The sequence below is a fragment of the Vanellus vanellus genome (genome assembly GCF_965231255.1).
Source record: "Vanellus vanellus genome assembly, chromosome: 14".
Taxonomy (NCBI): domain Eukaryota; kingdom Metazoa; phylum Chordata; class Aves; order Charadriiformes; family Charadriidae; genus Vanellus; species Vanellus vanellus.
The window spans coordinates 2552736-2568160 of NC_138919.1; the positions used below are offsets into that span (position 1 = coordinate 2552736).

At 62.6% G+C, this 15425-nt stretch overlaps 1 protein-coding gene across 1 annotated transcript; it reads right to left on the reverse strand.

Annotated features, from left to right (window-relative positions):
- Nucleotides 1-3588: 3588 nt before the first annotated feature.
- LOC309677929 (glucagon receptor-like) lies at nucleotides 3589-8498 on the reverse strand (the record flags this gene model as incomplete). The annotated part of the gene is made up of 13 exons (XM_082490834.1): nucleotides 3589-3999; nucleotides 4141-4182; nucleotides 4479-4617; nucleotides 4795-4883; nucleotides 5305-5374; nucleotides 5563-5623; nucleotides 5824-5983; nucleotides 6799-6955; nucleotides 7074-7180; nucleotides 7265-7383; nucleotides 7677-7784; nucleotides 8114-8210; nucleotides 8421-8498. The coding sequence occupies 13 exons, from the start codon at nucleotides 8496-8498 to the stop codon at nucleotides 3928-3930; spliced, it is 1299 nt and encodes a 432-aa protein (XP_082346960.1). The 3' UTR covers nucleotides 3589-3927.
- Nucleotides 8499-15425: the final 6927 nt, after the last annotated feature.

The window sequence follows — 15425 nt, forward strand, 5'->3', positions numbered from 1 at the left end:
GGGGGGGGGGGGGACACGGGGACAACACAAACAGCAAAACCTGAAGTCTGTGAGCAGTGGCCTTGATGAGCCTGGAAAAGAGGTGTTCCCTTTAGGAAGGGGAAGAAATTGGGTGTTCCTCTTGATTTTCATTTTTTTAGACCTTGATTGTAGATGCCCAAATATAAAAATCCACTCGGGCTCCATCCTTTGAGGTAGTTCCCCCCCCACCACCTTCTGATTGGCTGTCGGGGACCATTTAGGCAGGATTGAAAGCTGCTCTGCGTTTGGTAAAGGTTTGGCTGTCCCACTGAACTGGTGTCTGTGCTGCTGGGGGACAGTCCTGGGGCACCCGGGCCGGTATGGCCCACTCTGGCAGCTCGTGTGTGCTCGGCAGCGCGCTCAGCTGTGGGGCGCTGCTTTCAGCTTGTGTTTAACTCTTAAACTTCACATGCCACACTTATTTTTGTCGCCTTTAGCAGATAGCGTGGGCGTACACACGCTGGCAGCTAGCACTAGATGCACAGCAGGAATGGGACAAAGGCTGCAGGAGACTTCACTCTGAAAAATTAGTTTTGGTGAGGTGGAGCATCCCTGAAAGCTTCTCGGAGGATTGAGGCTGTGCTGGGAAGAGTTATTTTACTGGAGGAATGGTGAGGAGCGCCAAAGCAGTATGCCCTGCCCTCTCCCCAGCCTTGGCGGTGTCTCTGGCTGCACAAGTACAGGGTTGTCAGTGCTGTGTCCCTCGGAAGCCCACACTTGAATTTAAGGCGAGATTTCTGTGGGGAAAGGGCAAAAGCTTTCATAGAAGCAAAAGAAAGGAACCCAAAAGCCAAGTGAAAGGGGCTGGGAGCATCTGGAGAGCAAGCGAAGTCCGGGCTCGGCAGTGCCTTCAGAGCTGGGTGGGCTCTGTGGGGAAAGTGGGTGGCTGGAAGGAGAGATGCCGCAGGCCTGGGGCTGGCTTTGCTAGGTCCTAGGATGGGAAAAATGGTTTTGTTTTGGTTTTTTTTTTGGGGGGGGGTTGGTTAGGTGGTACATCCAGTAGATTGCAGTGCTTGGGGACCAGGGAAAAGGGGTGGGTGAGATGCAGCAGTGTACGTATGAAGGAAAAAGAGAACCCCACAGAAAAAGGTGCTGCAGGAGCCCCGATGTAAAGGTTTAAAGGGGGTGCTGGAGTAGCCCGAGGGAGACACCAGGGAGGGGATTTTATAGAATAGTGTTTCCTTGAGGAGTCAGTCCCTTAAATGGAGGACATTACACAGCATTCGTTGCTGAAAGGGCGGCTGTGCGGGCGGCGGGGAGTCTGGTGCTACCCTGAGGCAAGCTGTCCCAATAAAATGGTATTTGCTGACTTGGATAAAATAAAAAAAAAAAAACCACCTGAAAAACCTCTTTCTGGTGTGTGGGTTTCTATGGAGGGAGCTGGAGTTGTAGAATCACAAATAACCTCACTGATGTATTTCAGGATGATCGGGAAGAGGTACAGCTTCCTCTCCCATGTGGTTATACGCTGAGGGGTCTCGGGCTGCCTCGTCCGTGGCATCCCGGCTCCTGTCGGCGGGGACGCCCTTGCAGTGCTGCTGGGTATGTGCTGTGGGAATTCCCGTGCTGTGGGAATTCCTGTGGTCCGGCAGCGCTGGAGCACACACAGGTAACAAAGGGTGTGCTCCTCTGAGGGCTCAGCGCTCCCCTTTCTGCCTGGGGATTGCCACTTCTGCTCCCCAAAAGGTCCCAGTTGCATGTCAAAAGTTGTCTCTTTGCTAATTCAGAAATTAATTTAGGCCTTGTTGAGTTGTGTGCTGGGACTTATTGTGTGTCCAGCTCTGGTCTGAGACCGTTGTGAGCTGTTGGTGTGACTGTGATCTTCTAAACCTTCAGCCAACCTCTGATTTGTCACCAGAGATGGGCAGTCAAGAGGACACCACTGAGCAGCTATCACAAAAAGTTTTAAATAGGGCAAGATAAAAATCTTTTTTCTGGTCAAAACTGAAGCTTTTGGTGTATCTCGACACAAATTAAGCTGACTCGGGGTTTGGACTGGTGGGGAGCGGAGCAGAGGTGCTCGCGTGTCCCTTCCATCTCAGTCCAGCAGTGGGCCAGTGCGCAGCAGGGCTTTTTCTCTCCCTGCCCAACTTTGAAACTCCAGAGCACTGATTCGGGGGGGGGGGACACACACCAGCTTCCATCTTGGCTTTCTCCTCCTGAGGCCGTATGGCACCAGCTCCCGTAGCAGCCCCCCACCCCCACCAGCGCTGGGCTGCTGGAGCCCACAGCACCTGGTGAAGAGCAGAGGAGAACCCGGACAACAATCCAAGTCCTGTCCAGGAGAAACCGCCTGCTCCCTTGGTCTGTGCGGGGCAGCTGGGATGTGATTTGGATCGCTATTTGTATTATCCCTATCAGGTTAAGCGTTTTATCTTGCTACTGGCCTCCTCGAGTAACCGGTGATGGAATCCTCGGGAGGGGAACATGGTGCCACCTCGAGCCAGGGGCTCTGGGTACATGTTTAACACCCCCGTGACTGGGAGCGCGTGTGCATCACTGCCTTCGCGTATAGGACTGCGTCCCTCCCGCTGAGCAGACGGAAGCAGCGTGGCTCCCCTTGCTGAAAAATAAACGTTTATTTACATCTGAAAAGGGAGGTAATGTATAAAATGGTCTCACAGGGGTTACACGGATCCTGTGTGACTCTCCAGCCTTGACCCCGGCTGCAGCTGAGCCTGGCACAGCCTCTCTCCTTCCCGTGCTCGAGGCAACCCTCCTTGGGACACCGCATCTGCGAGAGGCTCTCCCGCCGCCTGCGAGCGAAGGGGGCTGGAGATGGAGAACCATTTGCCTCCAGTGGAGAGTCAAGAGCTGCTTTCTCCCTCTTGGAGTGGCCTTTTTAGCAAGGTAAAAGCATTGCGCGGTAGGAACAACGGACGCAGCAGCACGGCTGTCCTTATGAAGGCAAGAGTGAGGGGGTCGGAGGGGTGGTGGCATCTGCTGCTGCTCTTGGCTCTTGCAGGAGAGCACTGGGAAAGGAGCCATAAGCCAGATGTATGCAGCTGTATGTGAAAGCAAACATCTTTAACCCCAGCTGTTGCACAGCTGGGCCCAGAAACCCCCAACTTTTTGGCAGCAAAACAGTTCCCTCCTGGAGGGTTGATGTCCTTCAGTCCTGCGGCCACCGAAGGAGAAGCAGCGCTGCCCTCAGCGCCTGGGGTGAGTACAGCAGGCAAAAAGTGCTCAAGCGTGGCGGGGAGCGTCGTGCGCACCTGCTGCCGCGGCTCTGCTCTCGGCGAAGGGAGGACCCACTGCGGGAGGAGCGTGGAGAGGAGGAAGGCTGGGGTTCGGAGCAGCACCGCGCTATGAGGATGAGTCTGGGATGGATGATGTCTTGGGGTGGTGGTGGGGTGGTCCTCGCTCAGGGGGAGGAGAGCAGGAAGGTGGTGGCCCAGGTTGGAGCAGTGCTGACATGGTCCAGCATGTGACAAGGAGGGGTTTGTTCATCAGGGCAGTGTCTCCTGTTCCCCGCCGCTTGCCCTCTGCTGCCGGTGCTGGCCAGGCTCCCTCTCCAGCCACCCGCGTCCCCTCCTCATTCCCAGGTTGGTGCGGATGGGCAGATGGTTTCCCGTGAGTGTGTCTGGTGGATGCCAACGGAGGTAGCTGATGGTGTCCAGGCAGCAGCAGGAACATCTTCCCCACGCAGCTCACCAAGCCCTGGCAAGGTGAGGCTCTTCCAAGGGGGCAGTGTGGTCCGGGATGAGCCTTGGACCGCAGCGGGGGGGACATCCCCTCCAACAGTTCCAGGGTTCTCAGGTGGGGCACAGCCCAGACGCCGGTCCCAGCCCGGCCATCCCCGGCGCGTGCTGCTGCAGCATGGCTTCCCCGTGGCTCCCTGCCCTCCAGCCGGGCCATGGTGGACAGCAGCTCCTCTCCTCTGGCTCGGCGGGGCCGGTCACCGCATCACTGGGCGCAGCAGAGCGCTGGGTGGTCGAGTTTCCAGAGCTGCCACTTTTTCTTCATCTCTGACTTCACCTGCCGTGGTCGTGGGAGAGAGCGGGGGCTTCTCCCTGGCCATGTTCCCCCCCCCACAGCCCATGGAAGGCAAGAGGGTGGGGGGGATGACAAAGCCACCAGCCCAGGGCCGGGCAGGAGAAGCCACAGAGGGGTCCGTACCTCTTTATTGGCGAAGCAGTACAGCACAGCCACCAGGAAGCCCTGGAAGGAGAGAGGGGCAGTGAGCCCCCACCGCCACCCCCTCTCCCAGGACTGGGGTGGGCATAGTGCCTCCCCTGGCTGCTTTTAGGGCTGAGGTCCCTCTGCCACCACTGCCCTGGAGAGCACCCACGGCACTGGAGGGCACCATCACGTACTCAACAACAGGTCTGGGGGAGAGCTGGTGTCCCCCTCCCCGAGCCCAGCCACAGACTGGGATGCCGTGGGGAGAGGGACCCCCTAATTCTAGGTCCATGGCGCCCAGGGCAGAGCGAGGACATGTCACCCTCCCACCTCACCTGGAAGGAGTTGAGGAAGAGGGTGAAGAACACCTTGATGTAGCGCAGGATGCCGGTGGTTTGCTCGTCGGTGGCGAAGATGAAGACGACCTCATGGATCCCAAAGAGGGGGATGAGGGTGAGCGTGGCTTTGGCCAGCCTGAAAGAGCATAAGGGGTCCCCTCCGGCAGCGAGTACTGGGGGCATACGTGCAAGCTGGGACGAGCTCTTAGTTAACCTCAGGATGGTCATTTAATGAGGTGGTGGTGGCATGGACCCAGAAGCAGGACCAGGGAAGACCCATGACCGGATGCCCCCACCCTCCCCTCCGGCTCACCGCAGCTTGTAGTCCGCATAGCCCTTCTGGTTGGCGCGGAGCTTGGCCAGGATCACCTTGAGAATCCTCATGAAGATCAGCAGGTTGATCTGGGGGGGGGGGACGACACAGCGTGGGGCACGCGTAGTCCGGCACCCCCACCCCTTCACAGCCCACCCTGGCCACAGTATCTGCCCTTGGGGACCACAGGAGACAACAAGCCCCATGGTGCCAGGTCCCCTGGGCTGCTCTTCATCCTCTCCCACCATCCCAAAATCCAGGGTAGGAAGCAGCAGGGGCCACCCTTCTCAGCACAGCCCCCCCCACCCCACCCCAAGCCTGGGGGCCTCCTTCCCTCCCCCCCAACCCAACCATGGGGCTTCGCAACCTGCTGCAAAAAAACCACCCCCACGTGCAATTTGCGTCCTCTCTTGGAGGCCAACCCCTCCCTCCAGAGCTCTGCTGGGAGCTGCACCCCACACCGGGGGGCCGGGGACCGAAAAGGCGTGGGGCTGGCGGGTGCCCCCCTACCAGGGAGGCGAGCAGGATGGGGATGCGGATGATCCACCAGTACGCCATGTTCTCGTTCAGTGCCCAGCACCTGCCCCGGGGGGGGACGACACAGAGAGAGAGCAGCACCGTCACGTTGTGCGCAGGATGGGGCCCAGAGCGTGCCACCCCCCTGGCCAGGTGGGTCAGGGACCCACAGCAGCCTCTGTCCTTCTCCCCACCCCACGCTGGGGGTTGAGCGTCCCGGTGGGACCCCATCCCTCATCCCTCCCTACTCACTCTGCGTTCTCCTTCAGGTACTTGGCCGCCATCCAGGGCACCACGAACACCACGGGCGTCCCTGCAAGTCACACAGCAAACCCTGTAAAACCAAGCGCCCACCTGAGCTGAGAAACCAGCCCCCGGGACAGGGAGACACACCGGTGGGGACCCCCGGGGTCAGCAGATCCCGCACCCTCCCAAGGGCAGGTTTGGGCAGCGGCGCTTGCCGACGCCGGGGCTACTGTCCCCGGTCCCACAGCGCGCCCGGGTGGCCCCTACCCCAGCCCAGGTAGAGGTAGAGCCTGTAGTAATTCTTCTCAGAGAAGACGGCGCCGATGAGCAGCTTGTAGAGGTAGACGGCTTCCACCAGGAACCAGTAGTGGTTGGCCAAGATGCAGTACTGCATCAGCACCTGCGCCGCCCGACAGCCCAGCGCCGCCTGCGAGAGGAGACCCACCATGGGGCCGGCAGCTCGCCCGGGGGCGGAGGGGGCCACGGGCACCCCGAGAACTTGTGGGCAGCACGGGCACCCCAACGCATTACCCATGGGGTGTGAGGGTAGCCCAAGATCTTGCCCACCAGGTGCATGGGCGCCCCAAGAGCTCACCCACTGAGTAAATGGGCACCCCAAAAGCTCACCCACCGAATACATGGGCACCCCAAGAGCCCACCCACTGAGTAAATGGGCACCCCAAAAGCTCACCCACCGAATACATGGGCACCCCAAGAGCTCACCCACCGAATACATGGGCACCCCAAGAGTTCACCCACCGGGCGCATGGTGCTGCACAGGCGCAGACCTCACCCACCACATGTGCAGGTACCCCAAAATCTCTCCCATTGGGTGCAGGGGCAGCACAGGCACCCCAAAAGCTCGCCTGCTGGGTGTATGGGCACCCCAAGAACTTTGCCCACCAGGTGTGCAGCTATCCCAAGAGCTCCCCACCGGGTACGTGGGCAGCGCAGGCACCCCAAGAGCTCATCCATCAGCTGTGTGGTGCTGTACGGGCACCCCAAGAGCTCACCCACAGGATGCACGGGCACCCCAAGATCTCGCCCGCTGGGTGCGCGGGCAGCACAGATGTCCCAAGAGCTCATCCATGCGGTGCACGGTGCTGCACGGGCACCCCAAGAGCTCACCTACCGGGTGCCAGGGGCTGCGTGGGCACCGGCACCCAGCTGCACCCCCCCAGGGTGAGGGTTTCCAGCCCCACGTGGAGCAGGGCGCCCCCGGGGGCGGCCGCCGCCGCTTACCTCGTGGCTCAGCAGAGCCTCCCAGTCGGCCACCTGCACCACCTCCATGCCCCAACGCTTCTCCAGCAGCGCGTCCTTCACCATCACCGAGGTCGCCCGCAGCCCGAAGGAGGCAAAGAGGTTGGCGTGGATATAATTCCTGGTGCAGTGGAGCTTCCTGACGGGAGTGAGGGTGTCGGGGGGGGGGGGGCAGGGAGCGGTGTGGCACCCCTCGACTCAGCCATCACCGGCCGGGAAGGACAAGGGGCAGGACGGCGTCCCCCTGGCTCTCCTACCTGAAGACGGTGAGGATGAGCAGGGCAGAGACGAGGGTCAGGAGCGACAGCGAGTACCCCACGGTGTAGAGCACCTTGAAGCTCACCATGAGCCGGCGGGCGCCCTCCTGCAGGGCGAGCAGCGTGCCGGTGAGCCCGGGGCGAGCAGCACCTGCCCGTCCCTGCCCAGAGGCCGGGCCGGAGCATCCCACCTCCTCCATGGTGGATTCCATCTCCTCGCACTGCGAGTAGTCCCGCCAGGGCTGGCTGCCGTTCACCGTCACCCACTGCCCATCGGCGCCGCACCTGCGACTCACCAGCCCGTGTTTCACTGCGGACACGAAGCACTGGCATGTTCTCCTCCGGCTCCCCCAAACCCCTCTCCCAGCACCGCGGGTCGGAGTCTGCTCAGCCCCAAAGAGCCTCGTCCAGGGCTGGCATTAGCGGTGCACGGGTTGGCACCGCTCCGTGCCCTACGTGTCCCCTTACCCCCAGGTCTGCTCGTGGGTCCCACTCTCCACGGCAGCGGGCACAAGGGGAAACCCCAAGAGCATCACCTCCCCCCGCAGCATGGCTCAGCCCCGGCTCCCCTCCAGCTCCGGGGTGGCAGAGGGTCATTGTCACCTTTCTCAAACCAGGGCAGGTAGAAGGGGCAGGAGACGTTGACGGCGGTGCCGGGGCTCCCGTCGGGCCAGCAGGCGTACATGTCGAATGTCCGGTTGCAGAACAGCCCTTCCAATGGCAGCAAGGTGTGGGGGGGTAAAGCTGATGGTCAGACGCTGGCGGTGCGGCCGCATCTGTCCCCGCCATCCCAGCCCGCTGCCGGCACCCCCCAGGGGGCTGGCATCACCCCTGGTACCCCCCGCCAGCCTCAGCCCCCCAGGGCATCCCAGCCCTGGGCATCTGAGATGCGGTGACACCCGTCGGCCCCTGGCACATCCCTCCGTAGGCGACTGGTGTAGAGGACACTGGAGGAGGGATAAAACCCGGTCCCAGCCCCAGCCATTGCCCGGCTCCGCGTGTCCCCACATCTGACCCCGCGCTGGGGCAGAGTTGGGTACCTGCTGGGTAGGGCTCGCTCGCCATCCTCCTCAAGCACTCGTCACGGTACCGCATCCACTCCTCGAAGGTCTTCTCCAGCACCTTGGCCCCGCCGTTCTGCAAGCCCAGAGCGGGGTCAGAGGCCGTGGCCGGCTGCCACACTGGCTCGCCTGCCCCGCCGCGGCACCCACGTCTCCCCAAGCCGGCTGCCTGCATCCCCAGCATCTTGAGATGGGCGGGAACATGCAACGGAGCCGGGACCGAGCCCCTTCACAATGGGTCAAAGCCCGGTAGCGCCAACCTCGCCAGCCCCAGTTTGCCCCTTACCGGCATGGAGGAGAACAGGCACATCCAGGCAAGATGGACGAGGCTCCGCCGGTACCCAGACCCGAGCACGTCCTTCATGGTTGCGCCCGCCGGCCCGTGGCCAGTGCTTCCAGCACCGTGGTGTGTCTTGGGCTGAGCTGGGGACCCAGATCCTGGGTGAGAGGCGGAGGACTGAGGATGGCACGGCTCTGCCGGCCACCCACGCTGGTGTGGACGAGGACGCGCTCCCCGAGGCAACAGAGGAGAACCGGGTTGCGAGTGCCAGCCGCAGGCACGTCCTGGGCTGCCACAGCCCTGGGTCACTTCCCTGCCGGAGCCAAAACCTTGGGGAGCATCATGCAGAGCGACTGATGGATCGGATCACACCTCTTGGCCAAGCCTTGCCAGCTTCCACGCCGCCACTGCCAGCCCCCGGGGCAGCTGGCAAGCGAGGGGACCGTCACGCTGAAGCCAGAGGGGAGCTAAAGCCACCCTGGTAAGCGACGTGGCAGCCGCCGTGCCACCGCTGCTCACCCCGGCCAGCACCCCATGGGTGGCCTGTTGTCATCAAGCCCCCGGGAAGGGGCCAGGGCTGCAGGGACAACCCCAGGGGAAGGCAAGGAGACCTCTCTGGGGGCTCCCCTGGGACCCACCGTGCCTCCCCCCGCCCCGCTGCCTGCCAGCCACCATGGGACACCCCACATCAGCTGCGTGTGTCCCCCCCCCAAATCAGCTGCATCCCCCTCTAAATCAGCTGCGTCCCATCACCTCCCGGCCCCATTCCTGCTGGCAGAGACCACCCCCGCACAGCCCACCCCGGGGGGCTCCGGGGGGAGAAGCAAACCGCCCCCTATCCCCCCCCGGGGGTCCCCGGCCAGCACGGACGGCCCCCCCCCCGGGACCTCCGCCCCCCCCATTCCCAGTCGGGGAACCCCCCTTCCAGCACGGACCCCCCCCGGGCCGTGCCCAGCCACGCTCCCCGGCCAGCGCGGCTGCTCCCCGGTTCCTCCCCGGGATGGGCCGCCCGCCCGGTCCCGCTCGGTGCCCGCGGGGGTCCCGCTCCGCCCGGGCTGTGCCGGCGCCTCCCTCCGCCCGCTTACCCTGCGCGGCGGCGGCTCCGCAGCCCCGGCAGCCCCGTTGTTACCGGCAGCCCCGGCGTTACCGGCAGCCCCGATGTTACCGGCAGCCCCGTTGTTACCGGCAGCCCCGGCGTTACCGGCAGCCCCGGCTCCGCGACGTGAGCGCGGCGGCGAACGAGCCGCGTCTGCAGCGCGGCCGCCTCCCGCCGGCGCCGTGCCCCGACGGGGCGGGGGAGCGGTTTGGGGGGCGGCACCGCCTCCCGGGGCTCGGGCCGCCCCGACGGGCCCCCGCTGGGGGGGTCCCGAGCGCCTCTGCTCCCGCCCCCGCGGAGCTCCGTCACGGCCCCCGCGGAGACCCCCGTTGCATCACATGCGGACCGGGAGATGAGGGTCCAGGTCCAGCCCCGCTGGGGGTCTCCGGTTGGGTCACACTGGGACAGGGATGAGTTCCAGCCCCACTGGGGGTCTCCGGTTGGGTGACACAGGGATGGGGATGGGGGTCCAGCCCTGCTGGGGGTCCCTGGTTGGGTCACACAGGGATGGGTTCCAGCCCCACCAGAGGTCCCTGGTTGGGTCACACGGGGATGGGGATGGGGATCCGGCCCCACCAGGGGTCCCCAGTTGGGTCGCACGGGGATGGGGATGGGTTCCAGCCCCACCAGGGTTCCCCAGTTGGGTTGCATGGGGATGGGGGTCCAGTCCTGCTGAGGGTCCCTGGTTGGGTCACACAGGGATGGGGATGGGTTCCAGCCCCACCAGGGATCCCCAGTTGGGTTGCACGGGGATGGGTGTCCAGCCCTGCTGGGGGTCCCCGGTTGGGTCACACAGGGATGGGGATGGATTCCAGCCCCACCAGGGGTCCCTGGTTGGGTCACACAGGGACAGGGATGGGTTCCAGCCCCACCAGGGGTCCCCAGTTGGGTCGCACAGGGATGGGGATTCAATCCTGCTGGGGGTCCCTGGTTGCGTCACACCAGGACAGTGATGGGGGTCCAGTGCCACCAGGGGTCCCTGGTCACATCACACAGGGATGGGGATGAGAGTCCCCATCCACACTGAGGGTCCCTGGTTGCATCACATGGGGACAGGGAAGAGGGTCCAGCCTTCAAACTGGGGGTCACAGGGATGAGAACATGGGTCCAGCCCCCTTTGGTCTCCCCCAGAGCACCCCTGTGCAGCCCCAGGGAGAGTCGCAGGTGTCTTTCGCCTCCCAGGTTTGGCAGCCCGATGGCCGTCCCCTGCGCTGGGTGCTGTGTGGCGCTGGCGTGGTGGCAGCCCCTCGCCGTGCAGAGCCCTGTGCGGGCAGGGCGGGCTGCCAGGGGCCACGCTGCCCTGGGGACAAGGAGCAGGTGGCCCTGGGGATGATGCTGGATCCGGCACAGGGACACAGCCCGTGACGCGGGTCACATCGTCCAGCCCCAACACCGGGGAAACCACAAAGGCAGTGACAAGTGGTGGGACAAGCCTGGTGGCCCTGGTCACGCCGCCTTCCCAGTTGCCCCATGTCCTCACGGTGGGGTGGGAGCGGGTCTGTGTTGACCCACAGTCCCCAGGCAGGGCAGGGCTGGGGTTCAGCCCAGTGGAGGTGGTTTTCCCATCAGTGGAGTGGGCGGAGAAGATTTAAAGGATGGCTGAGCCCTCCCTGAAAGCCCCTGGGGACCCTCCAAAGACCAGCAGCTGAGCTCCTCTGGGCTCCCACCTCCTTTCCAGCGTGGCCATGCCTCCTTCCATCCCGGCTGGCGAGGCCAGTGCTGGCCCTGCCCCACAGCAGGACATCCTATTTATGCCCTAAAGCTGCTGCTGCCTGAATGCATCAGAAAATGCATTTATTTTGAAAAAAAAAAAGAAAAAAAAAGGGATGTTTACTCTGAAATGGTGCCGGTGGGCTCAGAGCAGCTACAGCCATTCAAACGGATAAGGAGTTGCCGCTGTTGCTCTAGCGAAGCCAGCGGTGGCCAGTTATTCCAAGTGAAAATTAACCCATTAGCAGAGCAGCCTGTGGTAATGCTTCGCTGTTTTGGGGAGGAAGCCGAGCCCTCGGGTGCCTGTCGCACCGCGAGCTGACACCGGGCTCTTTCCGGGGCCTCTCCTCCCCGTGCGATTGCTTATAAGTAGATTATAGCGCTTTTGTGAGTCCGCTCAACGCGTACAGATGGAAAGCTAAAAATAATGCACTTGAGACTTAAAGAGCGGAGCCCGGGTGGGTTTCGGCCAGCTGTGCCTGCTGCGGCGCCGCAGGGTCCCCAGGTGAGGTGTGGGTCCGTCTGCGGGGTCCCCGAGCCCCGTTAGGGAAAGGGGGACGGTGCTGGAGGGTGAGTTGACCCCTTCCACCCCTCTGAGCATCGCGGTGGTGCGAGGGCTCCGGTCTCGCGCATGGGGAGAGCGCCTCCGCGGCCCTTCCCTGCGGTTCTTCGCCCACCCCTGGGGGCTCTCCTGGGCGCACCGGAGAGCTGCGGGTCTCTGCACCCCACCGGGACACTGGTTCGTACTGGGAAGCAGGCGCTAGGGTGATGCCATGACACGACGGGCTGCATCTCCCCTGCAAACCCAGCACTGGCTGCCCTCCAGTGCGGTGGGGTCGGGAGCCACAGCTCGGCCACCGAGCTGCTGCCGCAGCGCCGAGGGTCCCCATCGCCGGCAGGTGGGGAACGCACCTCCGGGGCATCTCTGAGGGGCCTGGGGAGAATAAACCCATTTTTTGGCAGGATTCGAGCAGCGAGGAGGCGCCTGACGCACGAGTGCCAGCGGCCAGTTCCTCTGCGGGAGCGCACCCGTGTCCCCCGGTGCGTGGTGGCCATGGCCTCAGCTTGGCTGGGACACAGCTCAAACCTGTCCTGCTGCTCCCAGGATGATACCTACGGCTGAGCCATCACCTCCCCTGTGCCCGGACCAGTGGGGACGCTGCTGTGCTTGCTGGGGACCCCTCTAGTGTCATCCCAGGTTGGGCAGGACTCATGGCACAGGGGGTCCAGGAGCTGTGAGCAATGAACTCTCAGGCTGTGCAGGTGCAGCCCCTCGTGTTCCCCCTCTTTTGGGGCCATCTGTCCCCAGCTACTGCATTCCCCGGGGCTGTGTCCATCCGTACCTGGGCAGAAGGTAACCTTGTCCCAACAAAACTCGCCGGGAGCCCGGGACAGCAGCGACGGGGTGAGAAATCGAGGGCTTTGGAGACAGGGGTGGGCGCTGGGGAGATACCAAGGGTGGCAATGTTTCCATCAGCACCTGCTGACACGGTTCCTACAGGGGAAGGCCAAAACCTGCTGAGTCCCAGCACGAGGCTGGTGCGACCCTAAGGCTGGTGTGACCCCAGCAGGTTATGGAAACACCTGGCCAGAAGGTAGCGCAGTCCTCAGACACGGCCACCAGCTCCTGCTGCAGGAGCTGGGCTCATTAATGCTCCAGAACTGGTAACTCCAAACGAAAAGCCCCAGGGACCTGCATTAACCCTTTGCAGGACATTTCAAGGTGGACCCATGCATCTGGGTCCCCACTCGGGGGCTTGAGGAACGGCAGGCTATGGGCAGAGGGCACAGGAGCCCTGTCCAGGTACCGGGGATGAGGAGGTGCTGGCAGAGCTTGTGGGAGAGTGTTTGTGCGTGGCACTGAAGATGGACAGTTGGTGAGGTCTGGCTGAAGGACCGGGGCTGTGGGAAGGTCTGGCTGGAGGAGAGGGGCTGTGGGAAAGTCTGGCTGAAAGACAGGGGCTACGGGAAGGTCTGGCTGGCCCAAGCCTCAGTGTAAGGTGGGGAAACAGTGGCAGTAGGCAGCTGGTTTCAGATGGGAGTGATGCCACCGAGATTAGGACAGAGCAACACCACTGGAGGTGGAGACGATGGGATTGTAGGGTAATCCCGGCTAGGAGGGACCTCGGGAGGTCTCTAGTCCAGCCCTGGTCGCAGTAGGGTCAGCTCCGAGGTCACACTCAGGGCTTTACCCAGTCCGGTCTTGACAACCCCCAAGGATGGAGATGGAAGATGGACCACGACTGAAATCTCTAAAGCTTCCAGACTGCAGGTAACTCGAAAGAAGCAGGTTTCCCGTGGAATTTCTCTGCACAAGCATCACCGAGTGCATGGGATGGGGCACAGCCCAGCGCTGGCCACCAAGAAAACCTGTAAGCCACGAAAGGTGATGAAAACTAAGTGTGTGTGCCTGCAGGCAGCTTTAGCTGGTGAGGACAGAGGTGTTCTTCCCCCATAACAGCCTTGCTGGAAGAAGGCGTAACAAGGATTAACACGGAGAGCGGTTGGCATCACTCAGTACCCCTAACCACGACCAAGGAGCAGAGAAGGATGCGGACAAGAAGGAGATGTCAACCCAACCATGCTGCTGAAGCAGTATTTTTTGGAGGTTTTTGTGGTTTTTGTGGCTGCTCCTTGCAGATGGTGGCACTTAAACTTTGGTGTTTGGTTTTTTTTTTTTGCTATGATTTTTGTTTGGTTGTTTTTTTTTTTTCCGCCCCCCCCCCCCCCATTATCATGGGCAGCCGAGCGTGACTCACCGCAGCTCGGTGGCTCATTTTGCAGACTGAACTCCAGATGGTGTCCCCCCATCTCCCCCCCTGCCCCGGGGAGCTGCCGCCTTGCTGCTGCTCTCCCCCCATGGCTGCGTCTCGCTCCAGGTAAAGAACCGATTCTCCTCTTTCTCCTCCTACCTGTTCTCCTCCGGGGCAGGTGGAAGGCACCGCTCGCCGGGCTGCGGCTGGCCGCGTCCTGGCTTTGTCCCTCTCGCTATGGGCCCACGTTGCCGTGCGGTGGCTTTGGTGTGGACGGGGAAAGCGGGGAGGGCTTCTGCGCGCTGGCCTCGTCCTCTTGCTGCAAATGGATGTGGAGCAAGGAGGGTGCTCAGCGGGTCGGAAAACTCCTGTACGAGGTCTCCTGAAGGGATTAGGACTCTTGTCTCGGGGGTCAAATTGTGTGAGGGGCTCTCTGCTGCTCACCCTGCCACGGGGCCGGAGCTGGTGTCAGCTCTCCCAGGGTCCCATCCTGCCCCGCACAGCCATAACATGGTCCTGGGATACCTATGGAGGTTTCTTCCAGCCGTGTCCCCATCCCCAGACCTGGGCACCCCATGGCTTTGCCATGCTGCCCTGAAGACCTTCCCCCGTGAACCCATCGAATGGCAGTGGACTCATCCCGCAGTGATGCTCAATTTGGGGCTCCAGCACGGAGGTGCACGAGCCAGAGGACCACAAACCTCCCGGCATCATCACCCAGCGCAGTCCCCGCCGACCCCGCAGAGCCCTTTGGGGCTCTGCGGGGTCGGCGGGGACTGCGCCGGAGCGGAGAATCCATCTGGAGGGGATTTGTTCACTGGTCCTTTGAATTGGGGACGTGAGGAACAAGCTGTTCCTCTCCATATTGATGCATCTCAGGCAGGGTCTCCATAGCGACTGCAGTGCTCGTGGCTCGGCTGAGGCCACATCCTGACCCTGACAGCATCCAGGTCCGAGCATCGCTGGGATGGATACGGTGCCGGAGCCCCGTGCTCCATCCCCCAAGGGCTGAGCTGCCCACTCTCAGGACAGCCGTTGTCCCCCGTTGTCCCCACTCAGGGACAACCCATCGCTGCTGCTCTGCACTGGGGTGGGGGGAATGCATCCGCATCCTCCTCTTGGCTGCGGTCCTGGCAGCCCATCAGCACGTGACAGCGATTTTAGCACCTCAAGCTGCGCTCAGCCACTTCCCAGCAGCTCCGCAAGAGACACGGCTGCTTGAAACGCCTTCCCAACTCCTCCTGCAATGGGTAAGACCCCGGGAGACCACCACCCTGTCCTGCTGGGGTGGGTTGTGGGATGCTGGCTGTGCCGCACGGCCGTCATCAAAGAGACACAGTTGATAAATGTGTACGTTAAAGGCAGGGTTCGCCGTTAGAGATGGGGAAAATTGTCTCCTGCATTGAAGGTGTTGGTGCCCCTCAGGCAACCTGAGAGCTGCAGGGGGGGCTC